The sequence below is a fragment of the Hyperolius riggenbachi genome, chromosome 3 (assembly GCF_040937935.1).
Source record: "Hyperolius riggenbachi isolate aHypRig1 chromosome 3, aHypRig1.pri, whole genome shotgun sequence".
NCBI classification, from domain to species: domain Eukaryota; kingdom Metazoa; phylum Chordata; class Amphibia; order Anura; family Hyperoliidae; genus Hyperolius; species Hyperolius riggenbachi.
The window spans coordinates 518265852-518290896 of NC_090648.1; the positions used below are offsets into that span (position 1 = coordinate 518265852).

The following is a 25045-nucleotide window of genomic DNA, read 5'->3' on the forward strand; positions in this document are numbered from 1 at the left end:
GTCCCGGTACCCTAATGGTACTGGAGGCCGCCTTTCCTGTCCTCTGTGCCCGTCCCCTGACAGAGAGACACCATGGCCGTTTCAAGCAAGAAAAGCCAACCCTAATGAAAGGACTATGCTCGTTACACTGCTGTTCTAGGAACATTCTCAGCAGTCCTGGGAATGACAGAGCCATCCTTTGACTCTACAGCTCACCAATAAGACCCGTTCAGTGGACAATTGTTCAAGATATTTGATTGAGCAGCATCATGAGACTAGAGATGCTCAATGAGATGATAATAATTCTGACTTGCATGAAAATTCTATGTGAGGGTCCGTTAATGCTTAAAAGGTTGTGATATTCCCCCTCTGCAGTAGACAGGTCACAGTACCCACAATGCAATGCGATGGGAGTGGTCACTGCTCCGAGCAGCACATGACTCTACTGGAATCAATGGCACTACGTTCAGTCTTTATAAATTGTCGCAGTGCGCATGCACATATCGGGGGAAGTGCCGTGACACACTTCCTGTCCAGCAGCATGTTGGTGACTGGGCGGGGTCATGCAGATTTCACTGTCGGCGCAGTCTGCCGCAGGGACAAATCCACTAGTAATGGTGTGATACGATAGGCTCTTCTGCTGCGCACAAATCATACTGCACAAGGGGGTTGATTCACTAAACGTGCTAACTCATAGAACGCCCGCGCTAGGGTTTTGTTTTGCAGTTCACGCACGCAGAACGCTAGCGCGGCTGTGCTATGAGTTAGCGCTGTTTAGTGAATCAACCCCCATTTGTGAGCACCGTAATTTGCATGCAACTTGACAATCGGCCAATCATAATTGTCAAATACACTTGCCATTAGATCTACATTGAATTATTAGCACCTCACTGACCATCTCTACATGCGATCTCTTATCTAGGACTAATAATAGGCTCACACAAGACTATTTCATTAGTTTCGGTCACCCATCATTTGTCACCGCTTGCCATCTAAGCATAGCTTTGTCCTTCTTCATTACAGCTCCAGGACTTGGCCAGAAGAAGCACCTCTTACAACCTCACGATGAAAATTCATAAAAACACTGGTGAGTTGATAAGTCCATCTCCTATATTTTGTGTATACAGGAACCCATAGAAGTGATACCCCAGTCAGTTGAAATGACCAATATAAGCAGCTTCAACAGACTATCAGCTGCATAAGGACCCCTCATCATAGCAACACTGGATAGGCAACACCCACCAATAAAGTTGAGATGTGCTTCTGGTAAATATCTCTCGGCCCAGAGAGGCCGATACCAAACGAAAAAGACTGAGGACCTAGTTAAAGATGTTTTTATTTCAGAAGCGACAATAGTGCCAAAAAGACAGACAAAATAAGGCTTGTTCTTAACAAAAGGTGTTTGATTCACTAAGACAAATAACACGCCTTATCCGAGTTAACACGCCTTATCAAAGATAACACGTCTTGTCAGAGCGAGCGCTACAAACTTATGCCTGCTAATTGGCAATGATGAGACCTCCACTCATCCTGCCCTGAGCCCCTGCAGGTTCGTAGCGCTCGCTATGCTACTCTGATAAGGCGTGTTAACCTTGATAAGGCGTGTTATCTCTGAAAACGCGTGTTATCTCTAAGGCGTGTTAACCTGGGACAAGGCATGCTATTTCTCTTAGTGAATCAAGCCCAAGATTTCGAAAGACAAGACAAATAATATTTATATCGCACTTCTCTCCTGGTGGACTCAAAGCCCCGGAGCTGCAGCTACTAGGGGGTGCTCTATAGGCAGTAGCAGTGTTAGGCAGGAGCTGCAGCCACTAGGGGGTGCTCTATAGGCAGTAGCAGTGTTAGGCCAGAGGTGCAGCCACTAGGGGGTGCTCTATAGGCAGTAGCAGTGTTAGGCCAGAGGTGCAGCCACTAGGGGGTGCTCTATAGGCAGTAGCAGTGTTAGGCCGGAGCTGCAGCCACTAGGGGGTGCTCTATAGGCAGTAGCAGTGTTAGGCCGGAGCTGCAGCCACTAGGGGGTGCTCTATAGGCAGCAGCAGTGTTAGGCCAGAGCTGCAGCCACTAGGGGGCGCTCTATAGGCAGTAGCAGTGTTGGCCGGAGCTGCAGCCACTAGGTGGCGCTCTATAGGCAGTAGTAGTGTTAGGCCAGAGCTGCAGCCACTAGGGGGAGCTCTATAGGCAGTAGCAGTGTTAGGCCAGAGCTGCAGCCACTAGGGGGTGCTCTATAGGCAGTAGCAGTGTTAGGCCAGAGCTGCAGCCACTAGGGGGCGCTCTATAGGCAGTAGCAGTGTTAGGCCAGAGCTGCAGCCACTAGGGGGTGCTCTATAGGCAGTAGCAGTGTTAGGCCAGAGCTGCAGCCACTAGGGGGCGCTCAATAGGCAGTAGCAGTGTTAGGCCAGAGCTGCAGCCACTAGGGGGAGCTCTATAGGCAGTAGCAGTGTTAGGCCAGAGCTGCAGCCACTATGGGGCGGTCTATAGGCAGTAGCAGTGTTAGGCCGAAGCTGCAGCCACTAGGGGGTGGTCTATAGGCAGTAGCAGTGTTAGGCCAGAGCTGCAGCCACTAGGGGGCGGTCTATAGGCAGTAGCAGTGTTAGGCCAAAGCTGCAGCCCCTAGGGGGTGGTCTATAGGCAGTAGCAGTGTTAGGCCAGAGCTGCAGCCACTAGGGGGCGGTCTATAGGCAGTAGCAGTGTTAGGCTGAAGCTGCAGCCACTAGGGGGCGGTCTATTGGCAGTAGCAGTGTTAGGCCAGGGCTGCAGCCACTAGGGGGCGCTCTATAGGCAGTAGCAGTGTTAGGCCAGAGCTGCAGCCACTAGGGGGTGCTCTATAAGCAGTAGCAGTGTTATACCAGAGCTGCAGCCACTAGGGGTTGCTCTATAGGCAGTAGCAGGGTTAGGCCAGAGCTGCAGCCACTAAGGGTGCTCTACAGGCAGTAGCAGTGTTAGACCAGGGCATGCAGCCACTAGGGGGTGCTCACTAGGCAGTAGCAGTGTTAGGCCAGAGCTGCAGCCACTAGGGGGCGCTCTATAGGCTGTAGCAGTGTTAGGCCAGAGCTGTAGCCACTAGGGGGAGCGCTATAGGCAGTAGCAGTGTTAGGCCAGAGCTGCAGCCACTAGGGGGTGCTCTATAGGCAGTAGCAGTGTTAGGCCAGAGCTGCAGCCACTAGGGGGTGCTCTCTATAGGCAGTAGCAGTGTTAGGCCAGAGCTGCAGCCACTAGGGGATGCTCTATAGGCAGTAGCAGTGTTAGGCCAGAGCTGTAGCCACTAGGGGGAGCTCTATAGGCAGTAGTAGTGTTAGGCCAGAGCTGCAGCCACTAGGGGGCGTTCTATAGGCAGTAGCAGTGTTAGGCCAGTGCTGCAGCCACTAGGGGGTGCTCTATAGGCAGTAGCAGTGTTAAGCCAGAGCTGCAGTCACTAGGGGGCGCTCTATAGGCAGTAGCAGTGTTAGACCAGAGCTGCAGCCATTAGGGGGCACTCTATAGGCAGTAGCAGTGTTAGGCCAGAGCTGCAGCCACTAGGGTGTGCTCTATAGGCAGTAGCAGTGTTATACCAGAGCTGCAGCCACTAGGGGTTGCTCTATAGGCTGTAGCAGTGTTAGGCCAGAGCTGTAGCCACTAGGGGGAGCGCTATAGGCAGTAGCAGTGTTAGGCCAGAGCTGCAGCCACTAGGGGGTGCTCTATAGGCAGTAGCAGTGTTAGGCCAGAGCTGCAGCCACTAGGGGGTGCTCTCTATAGGCAGTAGCAGTGTTAGGCCAGAGCTGCAGCCACTAGGGGATGCTCTATAGGCAGTAGCAGTGTTAGGCCAGAGCTGTAGCCACTAGGGGGAGCTCTATAGGCAGTAGTAGTGTTAGGCCAGAGCTGCAGCCACTAGGGGGCGTTCTATAGGCAGTAGCAGTGTTAGGCCAGTGCTGCAGCCACTAGGGGGTGCTCTATAGGCAGTAGCAGTGTTAAGCCAGAGCTGCAGTCACTAGGGGGCGCTCTATAGGCAGTAGCAGTGTTAGACCAGAGCTGCAGCCATTAGGGGGCACTCTATAGGCAGTAGCAGTGTTAGGCCAGAGCTGCAGCCACTAGGGTGTGCTCTATAGGCAGTAGCAGTGTTATACCAGAGCTGCAGCCACTAGGGGTTGCTCTATAGGCAGAAGCAGGGTTAGGCCAGAGCTGCAGCCACTAAGGGTGCTCTACAGGCAGTAGCAGTGTTAGACCAGGGCATGCAGCCACTAGGGGGTGCTCACTAGGCAGTAGCAGTGTTAGGCCAGAGCTGCAGCCACTAGGGGGCGCTCTATAGGCTGTAGCAGTGTTAGGCCAGAGCTGCAGCCACTAAGCCACTAGGGGGCGCTCTATAGGCAGTAGCAGTGTTAGGCCAGAGCTGCAGCCACTAGGGGGAGCTCTATAGGCAGTAGCAGTGTTAGGCCAGAGCTGCAGCCACTAGGGGGCGGCTCTATAGGCAGTAGCAGTGTTAGGCCAGAGCTGCAGCCACTAGGGGGAGCTCTATAGGCAGTAACAGTGTTAGGCCAGGGCTGCAGCCACTAGGGGGCGCTCTATAGGCAGTAGTAGTGTTAGGCCAGAGCTGCAGCCACTGGGGGTTGCTCTATAAGCAGTAGCAGTGTTATACCAGAGCTGCAGCCACTAGGGGGCGCTCTATAGGCAGTTGCAGTGTTAGGGAGTCTTGCCCAAGGTGAATAGGTGCTGGCTTACTGAACAGGAAGAGATGTGATTTGAACCCTGGTCAGAGGCAGAGTCCTTCACCAGTACACTATCCAGCCACTCTTTTGTTCAAGGTGAACTAGCCCTCAGTTTGTCTATCTTTTGGAACTATTGTCACTTATGAAATAAAACTTCTTTGGAAGTCGGTGCTGGGTCCTTGCTCTTTTTCGTAAGGATTCCTCATTATCAGAATGATAGATCTCTCTCAGGCAAGACCCAATCTTTTGGGGGATAAAGAACAGCACCAGGTAACTATAGCAACAGGAGGGCACAAGGTATGTAGTCCTGTTTGTATCAGAATATTCTAGCCAGCATAGAGAGATGGAAAATATAGTCAGAAGGCACTGGCACATATTGAAGGAGGATAGAGTGTTGCAGAGGGTTCTGCAAGAGAGGCACCAATTTATATACAGAAAAGCCCCAAATTTAAAACAAATACTAGCACCAAGTTTGGTGGTGGGGCCAAAGAAGGATGGACATTTTTGGCAACAGAAGGGGTTTTTTTCCACGCAAGGCGTGTGAGGAGGCTAAGGGTAGCAGAACGGGTGAAGTCACACCCTATGACAAGTTCAAGATCTTGCAGAACATCACCTGCAACATGGTAGGGGTGTTATACTTACTGTGGTGTGGATGTGGGAAACAATATGTGGGGAGGACCACCAGGGCACTGACATCCAGGGTGCAGGAGCACCTCAGAAATATCAAGAAGGGTTTTGGGGGTCACAGTGTGTCTGAGCACTTTAGAACCCACCACCAATGTAACCCTGGGAGTTTGTACTTCTGTGGACTTGGAAAGATGGACTATGGATGGATGGATGTCACAAGGTGAGACATATATCTAGGAAGGAAACTAGATGGATATATGGAATGGGAGGGGGGGGGGGGGGCATAATATTGACCTAGATCTAGCAGACAATTAACATTTACATGTGGCCTTATGGGTAGTGATCTAATGTAATATGTTCTGTAATAACAGTGAGAATGAACAATAGAACGACAATTGCTGGTATGAATGAAGCTGGACAAATTGGTGTAGCGCGCAGTGTGTTCAAAAATATGTGTGGATATATATATATCTAAGATCAACTACGTATGTACAAAATATAGGTGATTGGAGGAATGAAGATTTGTGGATAGATGCACATTGTATGTAAATGGGCTGTCCCTCCTTGTATAGCTGGCTGTAACACAGCACAAAGTGTCATTTAAGCAGCAGAAAGGTGAGCCAATAGCAGCGTGACGTGCACTCACGCTGATGGCCAATAGGATATACAGTATGATCATGTGCCGGAGCGGACCAATAGAATCAACAGCCAATAGGAGGTTCGCGTGAGGTAGGGGAGGCGGCCAGTGTAGCCGCTGAATGACGCGGAGGAGGCGGCCAATAGCCGCACTACGGCAGATACAAGTATCCTTGTATGTCATCTAACCCCCGTGCCCCTGATGAGTCACGAGGCAGTGACGAAATCAATAGGGCGGGCGGTTGGACCAGGAAGTGGATGGCAGGAGACGGCGGTGTTCGTGGGCCTAGTGGATGAGCGACAGGAGGCCATAATATCAACAGCGTCCTGCCTGGCAACGGGGGAGAGCCCGCAAAACTCTAGGGGCTCGATTCACAAAGCGGTGCAAAGTGTTTGCACGTGAGTGAAAACCCCTTTATCACGCCTAAACTCAGTTTAGGCATGATAAGAAGAAACTTGCGCGAATTTTCCGCGCGCAAACTTTTGCGCGCGCGCTTGCAGCACCCGGCGCTTCGCGCGAAGCTCCCATTAAGCCCTATGGGACTTTGCGCGCGCGTACGCGCGGTAGCTTCGCGCGAGTTAGAGCACAAAGCGGTGATAACTTTGCTAGTGCAAAGGTTATCACGCCTAAAGTCTTTTAGGCGTGATAACTGAGTTATCACTGCTTTGTGAATCAAGGCCTATGTGCGCATAACTGTTTGGATCATGTGAGTTTATTTTAAAAATAAAAGTTTTATGGATTTTTACGGTATCACGCTATGTAAGCTGCAAGGAAAAGGTGGAGAGGTGATCCAAAGGGTTATCCTCAAAGTGACACCAGGATCCTGAAGCACCGAGGCTCCTGGATTTGTGCACGATTGGTCAGTCTAGCAGTGGCCAATACATCTGGTGAGTCTGTATGCTGTTGGGTGTCCATGGTGAAGGTGATACACTGGATCAAGACACTGTATATGCGGACTATTTATAGTATCAGGATGTGCGCTTAAACGATTTTATACTAACTATAGCAACCTACTTGGCAACCATTAACTGCTACATCTGCACACTGCCTGTGGAAGCTTTTCAGCGGAAACAGGTCTGGTTTCGGTAGACATTGATCTGTGGTGTTTATACTCTGCAGATTTTGGATTGACTGCTTGTTGCCAAGAATCAGATGAGGTTTAAGTTTCAAGTCTTGCCACCTCTACACCATATAATGTGTTCTGGGTCATCCTTGAGATGACAAAATTCATCTTAAAGTATTAGAGCAAAACACACAAGAAAAGTGCATTTCACCTTCAGTCCTCTCTGTAAAGGTAGCTGAATGTAGTCTTCACATCCCAACTTCCGCAACCAACGTTGGAAGACATCTGCTCACACGTTCTCCAATAACGTGCAGTGGAACAGAGGAGCGGTCACCGGGTGAGCCGACTGTCTCCATCTGTTCTTCAGGAAATGTTTTGGACTCTGTAGTGCAAGATAGCATTTCCAGGTGGTGTCATGCAGAGCTTGTCTGCTCCACCATGATGTCCTCCTCCAAGTCATTGTCCCCTATTTCAGTCTTGATCTGAGCCACGCCAAGCCGGTAGAGTGTGTCCCTGATCACCACCTCGCCGGGCTGACAGCTCTGCACAATGTCATGAATCTGCCTGTTCACAATCTCCCGGCTGCTCAGAAAGTCAATAAGCCTGTTGTAGAGGTAATAATGAGTGACGTTATCGAAGTTTATGGCGTGGTGGCGGATGTTGCTGGTATTGCTGTCATCGATGGCGGTGATGATGGCGCTATAAGGTTCCATCTCACGGCACAGGGACAGGGAATGGTGGCGGGAGGTCGGATCGCTGGCTCCGTTCTGTTCTGCCACAGCATGGACAATCCTTCGGGAGGCAGATTTCGTGATGGGGTGTTCAATGGACGGCTCGTTGCTCATCATGTCCACATTATAATGTCTGTCAAGGAGTTCTGGGCAGGAAACGTACTAAGGGACAAAACAGATGCCCAGAATATTATAAAAACAGCCAAACAGAGGCAGACACAGTAATCAGAGAGTTACAGCCCTCTCTGTCCCTCCCTGCTTACCAATTAAAGGTTAAATAAAGCTGGCCACACACAGGTCGATAGACAGATCCCACTCCAATCATTATCTGATGATCAGAGAGGGATCTATCTGCTCAAATCCCTCCACACACTACACACAGATTTTCATTCAATTTCAGCATGAAAGTCTGTGTGCGCCTGCCAGATCTCCCACTACAAGTGAAACAGAATTATAAAAACACTAACTAAGACAGATAAAAATAGAAAGAGGAATAGATCTCTCCGTTTCCAGTAACAGCACTTCACACAGCAGAATCTAATAACAAGACAATAACAAGCATGTTCTGATAATCATTGGGCTTCATAGCACAACATTATGCCACACATGGGCACGTGGTTCAGCTAAATTGCCTAGAGCAAGAAAATTAAAGGGAACCTACAGTGAGAGGGATATGAGGTTGTCATATTTATTTCCTTTTATATAATGCAGATTGCCTGGCTGTCCTGCTGACGCTCTGCCTCTAATACTTTAAGCTCTAGCCCCTAAACAAGCATGCAGCAGATCAGGTGCTCTAATTGAAGTGAGACTGGATTAGCTGCATAATTGTTCCAGGTGTGTGATTCAGACACTGCTGCAACCAGAAAGATTTATCACAATGCCAGGCAACTAGTATTGTTTAACAGGAAACAAATATAGATGCCTCACTTTACATTCCATTTAAGGGTATATAACCGGAACCCTACCCCAACACTAAGACTAAGAGATCACCCTACCTCAACAGTAAGACTGGGAGATCACCCTACCCCAACACTAAGACTAAGAGATCACCCTACCCCAACACTAAGACTAAGAGATCATTCTACTCCAACACTAAGACTAAGAGATCACCCTACCCCAACACTAAGACTAAGAGATCATTCTACTCCAACACTAAGACTAAGAGATCACCCTACCCCAACACTAAGACTAAGAGATCATTCTACTCCAACACTAAGACTAAGAGATCACCCTACCTCAACAGTAAGACTAAGAGATCACCCTACCCCAACACTAATAGATCACCCTACCCCAACACTAAGACTAAGAGATCACCCTACCTCAACAGTAAGACTAAGAGATCACCCTACCCCAACACTAATAGATCACCCTACCCCAACACTAAGAGATCACCCTACCCCAACACTAAGACTAAGAGATCACCCTACCCCAACACTAAGACTTATGGCCATACATTGTACAATTGTTTCATACAATCTTACCATTTCTATGTAGGGTAAGGGTAAATTAAGTGAATATACTGAAAGGATAATTTAGGCAGTTACCTTATATTACATAGAAATGGTAAGATTGTATGAAAAAATTGTACCATGTATGGCCACCATAAGAGATCATTCTACTCCAACACTACGACTAAGAGATCACCCTACCCCAACAGTAAGACTAAGAGATCACCCTACCCCAACACTAAGAGATCACCCTACCCCAACACTAAGAGATCACCCCACCCCAACACTAAGACTAAGAGATCACCCTACCCCAACACTATGACTAAGAGATCCCTCTACTCCAACACTAAGACTAAGAGATCACCCTACCCCAACACTAAGACTAAGAGATCCCTCTACTCCAACACTAAGACTAAGAGATCACCCTACCCCAACACTAAGACTAAGAGATCACCCTACCCCAACACTAAGAGATCACCCCACCCCAACACTAAGAGATCCCTCTACTCCAACACTAAGACTAAGAGATCACCCTACCCCAACACTAAGACTAAGAGATCACCCTACCCCAACACTAAGACTAAGAGATCCCTCTACTCCAACACTAAGACTAAGAGATCACCCTACCCCAACACTAAGACTAAGAGATCACCCTACCCCAACACTAAGAGATCACCCCACCCCAACACTAAGAGATCCCTCTACTCCAACACTAAGACTGGGAGATCACCCTACCCCAACACTAAGACTGGAGGATCACCATACCTCAACACTAAGACTAGGAGATCACCCTACCCCAACACTAAGACTAGGAGATCACCCTACCCCAACACTAAGAGATCACCCTACCCCAACACTAAGACTAAGAGATCCCTCTACTCCAACACTAAGACTAAGAGATCACCCTACCCCAACACTAAGACTAAGAGATCACCCTACCCCAACACTAAGAGATCAACCCACCCCAACACTAAGAGATCCCTCTACTCCAACACTAAGACTAAGAGATCACCCTACCCCAACACTAAGACTGGGAGATCACCCTACCCCAACACTAAGACTAGGAGATCACCCTACCCCAACACTAAGACTAGGAGATCACCCTACCCCAACACTAAGACTAGGAGATCACCCTACCCCAACACTAAGACTGGGAGATCACCCTACCCCAACACTAAGACTAGGAGATCACCCTACCCCAACACTAAGACTAGGAGATCACCCTACCCCAACACTAAGACTGGGAGATCACCCTACCCCAACACTAAGACTGGGAGATCACCCTACCCCAACACTAAGACTAAGAGATCACCCTACCCCAACACTAAGACTGGGAGATCACCCTACCCCAACACTAAGACTAAGAGATAACCCTACCCCAACACTAAGACTAAGAGATCATCCTACCCCAACACTAAGACTAAGAGATCACCCTACCCCAACACTAAGACTGGGAGATCACCCTACCCCAACACTAAGACTAGGAGATCACCCTACCCCAACACGAAGACTAAGAGATCACCCTATCCCAACACTAAGACTGGGAGATCACCCTACCCCAACACTAAGACTAGGAGATCACCCTACCCCAACACTAAGACTAGGAGATCACCCTACCCCAACACTAAGAGATCACCCTACCCCAACACTAAGACTAGGAGATAACCCTAACCCCAACACTAAGACTAGGAGATCACCCTACCGCAACACTAAGACTAAGAGATCACCCTACCCCAAAACTAAGGGCTTGATTCAGAAAAGGGTGCTAAGTGTTAGCACGCCAGTGAAAAGCCACTTTGCATGTGCTAACATGCTTTGTACGTGCTAAGTAGTTAGCACATGCAAACTACTTAGCACCGTAGTTAGCACATGTAGGGCTCGATTCACAAAGCGGTGCTAACCCAGTTAGAGACTTTAGGCGTGATAACCATTGCACCACGCTGGTGAAAAGCCAGTTTAGGTGTGATAAGTTTAGGCGTGATAAGTTTAGATAAGTTTAGATCGCGCGCAAAGTCCCGCACGCAAAGCAGCGACATTAAACTCTATGCGAAGTGCACCATACTTTGCTAGCGCAAAACTTTTGATCAGCTGTGCACTGCGGTGCTAACCCAGTTGGTGCTATAGTTATCACGCCTAAACTTATCACACCTAAACTTATCACACCTAAACTTATCACACCTAAACTGAGTTTAGGCGTGATAAAGGGCTTTTCACCAGCGTGCAAACTGTTAGCACCGCTTTGTGAATCAAGCCCGTAACTACTTAGCATCGTAGTTACCACATGTAAACTACTTAGCACCCTAGTTTTTTTTTTTTAAATCAGTGTTTATTCAACAAAGAAAAGGAACATGTGACAGAATATGCAGTGTAGCAGTGCGCCTCCTAACTTTTCCAACTGTAGCTTCAGCATCAATTATCACTGTGGAAGATGAGAGGTATTGTTACCAATAATATAATGATCGTCACATAATATATAGAGCTCAGATTGAATTTAAATTTCCAAATATTCTATCTTTTACAAGATCATAATTAGCAAGACCAGGGGTATCTAATCATGGAGCTTAGCACCCTAGTTAGCACAGTAGCTATCTCATCACGGTATCTCTTAGCACGGTAGCTAAGTAGTAGTTTGCATGTCCTAACTACGGTGCTAAGTAGTTTGCATGTGCTAACTACGGTGCTAAGTTTGAATGTGCTAACTACTTAGCACCCTAGTTAGCATGCCCAAAGCCTTTAGGCGTGCTATCTGGGTTAGCACCGTTTACTGAATAGAGCCCTAAGACTGGGAGATCACCCTACCCCAACACTAAGACAAAGGGCTCGATTCACCAAGCGGTGCAAAGTGTTAGCACCATGGTGAAAAGGCCCTTATCACGCCTAAAGTCACTTTAGGCATGATAAGAAGAAACTCGCGCGAAGTTGCCGCGCGTACGCGCGTAAGTGCGCGCGCAACGCCCGCCGCTTCGCGCGAAGCTCCCATTAAGCTCTATGGGACTTTGCGCACGCTCTTACGCGCGTACGCGCGAACGCGCTTACGCGCGGTAACTTCGCGCGAAGAGCAGGAAAAATCGGTGATAACTCAGTGGTGAAAAGGTCATCACGCCTAAAGTCTTTTAGGCGTGATAACTGGGTTATCACCGCTTTGTGAATCGAGGCCAAAGAGATCACCCTACCCCAACACTAAGACAAAGAGATCACCCTACCCCAACACTAAGACTAGGAGATCACCCAACCCCAACACTAAGACTAAGAGCTCACCCTACCCCAACACTAAGGGCTCGATTCACAAAGCGGTGCTAACCCAGTTAGAGACTTTAGGCATGATAACCATTGCACCACTCTGGTGAAAAGCCAGTTTAGGCGTGATAAGTTTAGGTGTGATAAGTTTAGGTGTGATAAGTTTAGGCATGCTAAGTTTAGATAAGTGTAGATAGCGTGCAAAGTCCCGCACGCAAAGCAGCGCCATTAAACTCTATGCGAAGTGCACCAGACTTTGCTAGCGCAAAACTTTTGATCAGCTGTGCACTGCGGTGCTAACGCAGTTGGCGCTTAAACTTATCACACCTAAACTTATCACACCTAAACTTATCATGCCTAAACTTATCACACCTAAACTTATCACACCTAAACTTATCATGCCTAAACTGAGTTTAGGCGTGATAAAGGGCTTTTCACCAGGGTGCTAACTGTTAGCACCGCTTTGTGAATCAGGCCCTAAGACTAAGAGATCACCCTACCCCAACACTAAGACAAGAGATCACCCTACCCCAACACTAAGACTAGAAGATCCCCCTACCCCAACACTAAGACTAAGAGATCACCCTACCCCAACACTAAGACTAAGAGATCACCCTATCCCAACACTAAGACTAAGAGATCACCCTACCCCAACACTAAGACAAAGAGATCACCCTACCCCAACACTAAGACTAGAAGATCCCCCTACCCCAACACTAAGACTAAGAGATCACCCTACCCCAACACTAAGACTAGGAGATCCCCCTACCCCAACACTAAGACTAGGAGATCACCAGACACCAACACTAAGACTAAGAGATCCCCCTACCCCAACACTAAGACTAGGAGATCACCCTACCCCAACACTAAGACTAGGAGATCACCCTACCCCAACACTAAGACTAGGAGATCACCCTACCCCAACACTAAGACTGGGAGATCACCCAACCCCAACACTAAGACTAAGAGATCACCCTACCCCAACACTAAGACTAGGAGATCCCCCTACACCAACACTAAGACTAAGAGATCACCCTACCCCAACACTAAGACTAGGAGATCACCCTACCCCAACACTAAGACTAGGAGATCACCCTACCCCAACACTAAGACTGGGAGATCACCCAACCCCAACACTAAGACTAAGAGATCACCCTACCCCAACACTAAGACTAAGAGATCACCCTACCCCAACACTAAGACTAAGAGATCACCCTATCCCAACACTAAGGGCTTGATTCACAAAGCGGTGCAAAGTGTTTGCACGCCTGTGAAAAGCCCTTTATCACGCCTAAACTCAGTTTAGGAGTGATAAGAAGAAACTCGCGCGATGTCCCGCGCGCAAAGTTTTGCGCGCGTAGCGCACCGCGCTGCGCGCGCAGTGTGCCCTGCTTCGCGCGCAGCGTCCATTGAGCCCTATGGGACTTTGCGCGCGCAGCGCGGTGCGCTACGCGCGCAAAACTTTGCGCGCGGGAGCTTCGCGCGAAGAGCAGCACAAATCGGTGATAACTCAGCTTTGCACCGCTTATCACGCCTAAAGTCTTTTAGGCGTGATAACTGAGTTATCACCGCTTTGTGAATCAAGCCCTAAGACTAGGAGATCACCCTACCCCAACACTAAGACTAAGAGATCACCCTACCCCAACACTAAGAGATCCCTCTACCACAACACTAAGAATAAGAGATCACCCTAGCCCAACACTAGGACTAAGAGATCACCCTACCCCAACAATAAGACTAAGAGATCACTCTACCCCAACACTAAGACTAAGAGATCACCCTACCCCAACACAAAGACAAAGGGATCACCCTACCCCAACACTAAGAGATCACACTACCCCAACAGTAAGAGATCACCCCACCCCAACACTAAGAGATCACTCTACCCCAACACTAAGCCTAAGAGATCCCTCTACCCAAGCACTAAGACTAAGAGATCACCCTACCCCAACACAAAGACTGGGAGATCACCCTTCCCCAACACTAAGACTAAGAGATCACCCTACCCCAACACTAAGACTAAGAGATCACCCTACCCCAACACTAAGACTGGGAGATCACCCTACCCCAACACTAAGACTAGGAGATCACCCTTCCCCAACACTAAGACTAAGAGATCACCCTACCCCAACAGTAAGACTAAGAGATCACCCTACCCCAACACTAAGACTAGGAGATCACCCTACCCCAACACTAAGACTAAGAGATCACCCTACCCCAACAGTAAGACTAAGAGATCACCCTACCCCAACACTAAGACTAGGAGATCACCCTACCCCAACACTAAGACTAAGAGATCACCCAACCCCAACACTAAGACTAAGAGATCCCTCTACCCAAGCACTAAGACTAAGAGATCACCCTACCCCAACACAAAGACTGGGAGATCACCCTACCCCAACACTAAGACTAAGAGCTCACCCTACCCCAACACTAAGACTAAGAGATCACCCTACCCCAACACTAAGACTGGGAGATCACCCTACCCCAACATTAAGACTAGGAGATCACCCTACCCCAACACTAAGACTAAGAGATCACCCTACCCCAACACTAAGACTAAGAGCTCACCCTACCCCAACACTAAGACTAAGAGATCACCCTATCCCAACACTAAGAGATCACCCTACCCCAACACTAAGAGATCACCCTACCCCAACACTAAGACTAAGATATCACCCTACCCCAACACTAAGACAAAGAGATCACCCTACCCCAACACTAAGACAAAGAGATCACCCTACCCCAACACTAAGACTAAGAGATCACCCTACCCCAACACTAAGACTAGGAGATCACCCTACCCCAACACTAAGACTAAGAGATCACCCTAACCCAACACTAAGAGATCACCCTACCCCAACACTAAGACTAAGAGATCCCTCTACCCCAACACTAAGAGATCACCCCACCCCAACACTAAGACTAAGAGAACACCCTACCCCAACACAAAGACTAAGAGATCCCTCTACTACAACACTAAGACTAAGAGATCACCCTACCCCAACACTAAGACTGGGAGATCACCCTACCCCAACACTAATACTAAGAGATCACCCTACCCCAATATAAAGAGATCACCCTACCCCAATATAAAAAGATCACCCCACCCCAACACTAAGAGATCACCCTACCCCAACACTAAGACTAGGAGATCACCCTACCCCAACACTAAGGGCTTGATTCAGAAAGCGGTGCTAACTGTTAGCACACTTGTGAAAAGCCCTCTATCACGCCTAAACTCAGTTAGGTCGTGATAAAAGCAACTTGCGCGCAACATAGTGCGACGTTCGCCCTTAACGACGCATAGTGCGACGTTAAGGGCACACCCCATGCGAACTGCGCCGTTATTTCGCGCACACCGTGCCATGCGCGCACAAAGTTTTGCGTGCGGGACTTTGCGCGTGAGATTGCGGGACATTGCGCGTGAGATGATTTCCAAAACGGTGCTACTCTAGTTAGCACCCTACTTAACACGCCCAAAGTCTTTAGGCGTGCTAACTAGGTTAGCACCGCTTTCTGAATCAAGCTGTAAGACTAAGAGATCACCCCACCCCAACAAGGTAACCCGGGGAACCACACCTTGGTATACTTGCTAGCACAGCCCACCTCTATGTTTATAGGCAATCACAGACAGTGGGATGATTGAATTTACTAACTATATGGAGTTCTGTGATGTTGGTGGGGTGGAGCCTAAGTTCTCAATGCATGATACGTTTACCCCAGGGGTACATTGGTTGGGCATATACACATGTCACAAGGAAAGTCTCACAATTGATTGATGTTTTACGCTATAGGAATGTTGATGGCTGTACTCACCTGCGGGGACTCTGTCGGGTCAGAGAAGCAGCCTTGATACTTCCCCCACATCTGCTGTGTAAGGTTTGGGTAACAAAGATCAGCACATAGAGCTACCTGCGTGGCCATGTCCACAACATACACAGGAGGCCAATGTCGTGATGAGGCCAGAAGATCCACATGATCCCGAGGACTTTCTGCACGCACAATGTACTTGGAGCCGCACACCACCTATGGGGGGACACAGGAAGGCATAAGACTACAGATGTGTACTCTCTGCACACACAGTGTACTTGTACCGCACACCACCTATAGGGGGGGACACAGGAAGGCATAAGACTACAGATGTGTACTCTCTGCACACACAGTGTACTTGTACCGCACACCACCTATGGGGGGACACAGGAAGGCATAAGACTACAGATGTGGACTCTCTGCACACACAGTGTACTTGTACCGCACACCACCTATAGGGGGGGACACAGGAAGGCATAAGACTACAGATGTGTGCTCTCTGCACACACACAGTGTACTTGTACCGCACACCACCTATGGGGGGACACAGGAAGGCATAAGACTACAGATGTGTACACTCTGCACACACACAGTGTACTTGTACCGCACACCACCTATAGGGGTGACACAGGAAGGTATAAGACTACAGATGTGTACTCTCTGCACACACAGTGTACTTGTACCACACACCACCTATAGGGGAGACACAGGAAGGCATAAGACTACAGATGTGTACTCTCTGCCCACACAGTGTACTTGTACCACACACCACCTATAGGGGAGACACAGGAAGGCATAAGACTACAGATGTGTACTCTCTGCACACACAGTGTACTTGTACCGCACACCACCTATAGGGGGGGACACAGGAAGGCATAAGACTACAGATGTGTACTCTCTGCCCACACAGTGTACTTGTACCGCACACCACCTATAGGGGTGACACAGGAAGGCATAAGACTACAGATGTGTAGTCTCTGCCCACACAGTGTACTTGTACCGCACACCACCTATGGGGGGACACAGGAAGGCATAAGACTACAGATGTGTACTCTCTGCCCACACAGTGTACTTGTACCGCACACCACCTATAGGGGGGGACACAGGAAGGCATAAGACTACAGATGTGTACTCTCTGCCCACACAGTGTACTTGTACCGCACACCACCTATGGGGGGACACAGGAAGGCATAAGACTACAGATGTGTACTCTCTGCACACACAGTGTACTTGTACCGCACACCACCTATAGGGGGGACACAGGAAGGCATAAGACTACAGATGTGTACTCTCTGCACACACACAGTGTACTTGTACCGCACACCACCTATAGGGGTGACACAGGAAGGCATAAGACTACAGATGTGTACTCTCTGCACACACAGTGTACTTGTACCGCACACCACCTATAGGGGGGGACACAGGAAGGAATAAGACTACAGATGTGTACTCTCTGCACACACAGTGTACTTGTACCGCACACCACCTATAGGGGTGAAACAGGAAGGCATAAGACTACAGATGTGTACACTCTGCACACAGAGTGTACTTGTACCGCACACCACCTATAGGGGTGACACAGGAAGGCATAAGACTACAGATGTGTACTCTCTGCACACACAGTGTACTTGTACCGCACACCACCTATAGGGGTGACACAGGAAGGCATAAGACTACAGATGTGTACTCTCTGCACACACAGTGTACTTGTACCGCACACCACCTATAGGGGGGGGACACAGGAAGGCATAAGACTACAGATGTGTACTCTCTGCACACACAGTGTACTTGTACCGCACAAAACCTATGGGGGGACACAGGAAGGCATAAGACTACAGATGTGGACTCTCTGCACACACAGTGTACTTGTACCGCACACCACCTATAAGGGGGGGACACAGGAAGGCATAAGACTACAGATGTGTACTCTCTGCACACACAGTGTACTTGTACCGCACACCACCTATAGGGGGGACACAGGAAGGCATAAGACTACAGATGTGTACTCTCTGCACACACAGTGTACCGCACACCACCTATAGGGGGGACACAGGAAGGTATAAAACTACAGATGTGTACTCTCTGCACACACAGTGTACTTGTACCGCACACCACCTATAGGGGTGACATAGGAAGGCATAAAACTACAGATGTGTACTCTCTGCACACACAGTGTACTTGTACCGCACACCACCTATAGGGGTGACATAGGAAGGGATAAGACTACAGATGTGTACTCTCTGCACACACAGTGTACTTGTACTGCACACCACCTATAGGGGGGACACAGGAAGGCATAAGACTACAGATGTGTACTCTCTGCACACACAGTGTACTTGTACCGCACACCACCTATAGGGGTGACACAGGATGGCATAAGACTACAGATGTGTACCCTCTGCACACACAGTGTACTTGTACCACACACCACCTATAGGGGTGACACAGAAAGGGATAAGACTACAGATGTGTACTCTCTGCACACACAGTGTACTTGTACTGCACACCACCTATAGGGGGGACACAGGAAGGCATAAGACTACAGATGTGTACTGTCTGCACACACAGTGTACCGCACACCACCTATAGGGGGGACACAGGAAGGCATAAGACTACAGATGTGTACTCTCTGCACACACAGTGTACTTGTACCGCACACCACCTATAGGGGGGGACACAGGAAGGCATAAGACTACAGATGTGTACTCTCTGCCCACACAGTGTACTTGTACCGCACACCACCTATGGGGGGACACAGGAAGGCATAAGACTACAGATGTGGACTCTCTGCACACACAGTGTACTTGTACCGCACACCACCTATAGGGGGGACACAGGAAGGCATAAGACTACAGATGTGTACTCTCTGCACACACAGTGTACTTGTACCGCACACCACCTATAGGGGGGACACAGGAAGGCATAAGACTACAGATGTGTACTCTCTGCACACACAGTGTACTTGTACCGCACACCACCTATAGGGGGGACACAGGAAGGCATAAGACTACAGATGTGTACTCTCTGCACACACACAGTGTACTTGTACCGCACACCACCTATAGGGGTGACACAGGAAGGCATAAGACTACAGATGTGTACTCTCTGCACACACAGTGTACTTGTACCGCACACCACCTATAGGGGGGGACACAGGAAGGAATAAGACTACAGATGTGTACTCTCTGCACACACAGTGTACTTGTACCGCACACCACCTATAGGGGTGACACAGGAAGGCATAAGACTACAGATGTGTACTCTCTGCACACACAGTGTACTTGTACCGCACACCACCTATAGGGGTGACACAGGAAGGCATAAGACTACAGATGTGTACTCTCTGCACACACAGTGTACTTGTACCGCACACCACCTATAGGGGTGACACAGGAAGGCATAAGACTACAGATGTGTACTCTCTGCACACACAGTGTACTTGTACCGCACACCACCTATAGGGGGGGAAACAGGAAGGCATAAGACTACAGATGTGTACTCTCTGCACACACAGTGTACTTGTACCGCACAAAACCTATGGGGGGACACAGGAAGGCATAAGACTACAGATGTGGACTCTCTGCACACACAGTGTACTTGTACCGCACACCACCTATAGGGGGGACACAGGAAGGCATAAGACTACAGATGTGTACTCTCTGTACACACAGTGTACTTGTACCGCACACCACCTATAGGGGGGACACAGGAAGGCATAAGACTACAGATGTGTACTCTCTGCACACACAGTGTACCGCACACCACCTATAGGGGGGACACAGGAAGGAATAAAACTACAGATGTGTACTCTCTGCACACACAGTGTACTTGTACCGCACACCACCTATAGGGGTGACATAGGAAGGCATAAGACTACAGATGTGTACTCTCTGCACACACAGTGTACTTGTACCGCACACCACCTATAGGGGTGACATAGGAAGGGATAAGACTACAGATGTGTACTCTCTGCACACACAGTGTACTTGTACTGCACACCACCTATAGGGGGGACACAGGAAGGCATAAGACTACAGATGTGTACCGTCTGCACACACAGTGTACCGCACACCACCTATAGGGGGGACACAGGAAGGCATAAGACTACAGATGTGTACTCTCTGCACACACAGTGTACTTGTACCGCACACCACCTATAGGGGGGGACACAGGAAGGCATAAGACTACAGATGTGTACTCTCTGCACACACAGTGTACCGCACACCACCTATAGGGGAGACACAGGAAGGCATAAGACTACAGATGTGTACTCTCTGCACACACAGTGTACTTGTACCGCACACCACCTATAGGGATGACACAGGAAGGCATAAGACTACAGATGTGTACTCTCTGCACACACAGTGTACTTGTACCGCACACCACCTATAGGGAGGGACACAGGAAGGCATAAGACTACAGATGTGTACTCTCTGCACACACAGTGTACTTGTACCGCACACCACCTATAGGGATGACACAGGAAGGCATAAGACTACAGATGTGTACTCTCTGCACACACAGTGTACTTGTACTGCACACCACCTATAGGGGGGACACAGGAAGGCATAAGACTACAGATGTGTACTCTCTGCACACACAGTGTACCGCACACCACCTATAGGGGGGACACAGGAAGGCATAAGACTACAGATGTGTACTCTCTGCACACACAGTGTACTTGTACCGCACACCACCTATAGGGGGGGGACACAGGAAGGCATAAGACTACAGATGTGTATTCTCTGCACACACAGTGTACTTGTACCGCACACCACTTATAGGGGTGACATAGGAAGGCATAAGACTACAGATGTGTACTCTCTGCACACACAGTGTACTTGTACCGCACACCACCTATAGAGGGGGACACAGGATGGCATAAGACTACAGATGTGTACTCTCTGCACACACAGTGTACTTGTACCGCACACCACCTATAGGGGTGACACAGGAAGGCATAAGACTACAGATGTGTACTCTCTGCACACACAGTGTACTTGTACCACACACCACCTATAGGGGTGACACAGGAAGGCATATACTACAGATGTGTACTCTCTGCACACACAGTGTACCACACACCACCTATAGGGGGGACACAGGATGGCATAAGACTACAGATGTGTACTCTCTGCACACACAGTGTACTTGTACCACACACCACCTATAGGGGTGACACAGGAAGGGATAAGACTACAGATGTGTACTCTCTGCACACAGTGTACTTGTACCGCACACCACCTATAGGGGTGACACAGGAAGGCATATACTACAGATGTGTACTCTCTGCACACACAGTGTACTTGTACCGCACACCACCTATAGGGGTGACACAGGAAGGCATATACTACAGATGTGTACTCTCTGCACACACAGTGTACTTGTACCGCACACCACCTATAGGGGGGACACAGGAAGGCAAAAGACTACAGATGTGTACTCTCTGCACACACAGTGTACTTGTACCGCACACCACCTATAGGGGTGACACAGGAAGGCATATACTACAGATGTGTACTCTCTGCACACACAGTGTACTTGTACCGCACACCACCTATAGGGGGGACACAGGAAGGCAAAAGACTACAGATGTGTACTCTCTGCACGCACAGTGTACTTGTACCGCACACCACCTATAGGGGGGACACAGGAAGGGATAAGACTACAGATGTGTACTCTCTGCACACACAGTGTACATGTACCGCACATCACCTATATGGGGGACACAGCAAGGCATAAGACTACAGATGTGTACTCTCTGCACACACAGTGTACTTGTACCGCACACCACCTATAGGGGGGACACAGGAAGGGATAAGACTACAGATGTGTACTCTCTGCACACACAGTGTACTTGTACCACACACCACCTATAGGGGTGACACAGGAAGGGATAAGACTACAGATGTGTACTCTCTGCACACACAGTGTGCTTGTACCGCACACCACCTATAGGGGTGACACAGGAAGGCATATACTACAGATGTGTACTCTCTGCACACACAGTGTACTTGTACCACACACCACCTATAGGGGTGACACAGGAAGGCATAAGACTACAGATGTGTACTCTCTGCACACACAGTGTACCGCACACCACCTATAGGGGGGACACAGGAAGGCATAAGACTACAGATGTGTACTCTCTGCACACACAGTGTACTTGTACCGCACACCACCTATAGGAGGGGACACAGGAAGGCATAAGACTACAGATGTGTACTCTCTGCACACACAGTGTACCGCACACCACCTATAGGGGGGACACAGGAAGGCATAAGACTACAGATGTGTACTCTCTGCACACACAGTGAACTTGTACCGCACACCACCTATAGGGATGACACAGGAAGGCATAAGACTACAGATGTGTACTCTCTACACACACAGTGTACTTGTACCGCACACCACCTATAGGGGGGGACACAGGAAGGCATAAGACTACAGATGTGTACTCTCTGCACACACAGTGTACTTGTACCGCACACCACCTATAGGGGTGACACAGGAAGGCATAAGACTACAGATGTGCACTCTCTGCACACACAGTGTACCGCACACCACCTATAGGGGGGACACAGGAAGGCATAAGACTACAGATGTGTACTCTCTGCACACACAGTGTACTTGTACCACACACCACCTATAGGGGGGGGACACAGGAAGGCATAAGACTACAGATGTGTACTCTCTGCACACACAGTGTACTTGTACCGCACACCACCTATAGGGGTGACATAGGAAGGCATAAGACTACAGATGTGTACTCTCTGCACACACAGTGTACTTGTACCGCACACCACTTATAGGGGTGACACAGGAAGGCATAAGACTACAGATGTGTACTCTCTTCACACACAGTGTACTTGTACCGCACACCACCTATAGAGGGGGACACAGGATGGCATAAGACTACAGATGTGTACTCTCTGCACACACAGTGTACTTGTACCGCACACCACCTATAGGGGGGACACAGGAAGGCATAAGACTACAGATGTGTACTCTCTGCACACACAGTGTACTTGTACCGCACACCACCTATAAGGGGGAAACAGGAAGGGATAAGACTACAGATGTGTACTCTCTGCACACACAGTGTACATGTACCGCACATCACCTATAGGGGGGACACAGCAAGGCATAAGACTACAGATGTGTACTCTCTGCACACACAGTGTACTTGTACCGCACACCACCTATAGGGGGGACACAGGAATGGATAAGACTACAGATGTGTACTCTCTGCACACACAGTGTACTTGTACCGCACACCACCTATAGGGGTGACAAAGGAAGGCATAAGACTACAGATGTGTACTCTCTGCACACACAGTGTACTTGTACCACACACCACCTATAGGGGTGACACAGGAAGGCATATACTACAGATGCGTACTCTCTGCACACACAGTGTACCACACACCACCTATAGGGGGGGACACAGGAAGGCATAAGACTACAGATGTGTACTCTCTGCAAACACAGTGTACTTGTACCGCACACCACCTATAGGGGGGACATAGGAAGGCATAAGACTACAGATGTGTACTCTCTGCACACACAGAGTACTTGTACCGCACACCACCTATAGGGGGGACACAGGAAGGCGTAAGACTACAGATGTGTACTCTCTGCACACACAGTGTACTTGTACCGCACACCACCTATAGGGGGGACACAGGAAGGCAAAAGAATACAGAGGTGTCCTCTCTGCACACACAGTGTACTTGTACCGCACACCACCTATAGGGGTGACATAGGAAGGAATAAGACTACAGATGTGTACTCTCTGCACACACAGTGTACTTGTACCGCACAAAACCTATGGGGGGACACAGGAAGGCATAAGACTACAGATGTGGACTCTCTGCACACACAGTGTACTTGTACCGCACACCACCTATAGGGGGGACACAGGAAGGCATAAGACTACAGATGTGTACTCTCTGCACACACAGTGTACTTGTACCACACACCACCTATAGGGGTGGGACACAGGAAGGCATAAGACTACAGATGTGTACTCTCTGCACACACAGTGTACTTGTACCGCACACCACCTAAAGGGGTGACATAGGAAGGCATAAGACTACAGATGTGTACTCTCTGCACACACAGTGTACTTGTACCGCACACCACTTATAGGGGTGACACAGGAAGGCATAAGACTACAGATGTGTACTCTCTTCACACACAGTGTACTTGTACCGCACACCACCTATAGAGGGGGACACAGGATGGCATAAGACTACAGATGTGTACTCTCTGCACACACAGTGTACTTGTACCGCACACCACCTATAGGGGGGACACAGGAAGGCATAAGACTAAAGATGTGTACTCTCTGCACACACAGTGTACTTGTACCGCACACCACCTATAAGGGGGAAACAGGAAGGGATAAGACTACAGATGTGTACTCTCTGCACACACAGTGTACATGTACCGCACATCACCTATAGGGGGGACACAGCAAGGCATAAGACTACAGATGTGTACTCTCTGCACACACAGTGTACTTGTACCGCACACCACCTATAGGGGGGACACAGGAATGGATAAGACTACAGATGTGTACTCTCTGCACACACAGTGTACTTGTACCGCACACCACCTATAGGGGTGACACAGGAAGGCATAAGACTACAGATGTGTACTCTCTGCACACACAGTGTACTTGTACCACACACCACCTATAGGGGTGACACAGGAAGGCATATACTACAGATGCGTACTCTCTGCACACACAGTGTACCACACACCACCTATAGGGGGGGACACAGGAAGGCATAAGACTACAGATGTGTACTCTCTGCAAACAC

General features: G+C 49.1%; 1 protein-coding gene across 7 annotated transcripts in view; it reads right to left on the reverse strand.

Moving 5' to 3' along the window:
- Positions 1–2369: 2369 nt before the first annotated feature.
- The window catches only part of HMGXB3 (HMG-box containing 3), a 205552-nt gene continuing 182876 nt past the window's right edge, over positions 2370–25045 (reverse strand). For 6 of the 7 annotated variants that reach the window (XM_068278426.1, XM_068278430.1, XM_068278428.1 and 3 more), the window contains exons 18-19: positions 16224–16433; positions 2370–7881 (exon numbers count right to left, since the gene is read on the reverse strand). In XM_068278426.1, the coding sequence (XP_068134527.1) occupies positions 7402–7881; positions 16224–16433 (690 nt within the window). In that variant the 3' untranslated portion in view covers positions 2370–7401. The remainder of the gene's footprint in view (positions 7882–16223; positions 16434–25045) is intronic. The other variant, XM_068278427.1, reaches the window with a different exon arrangement.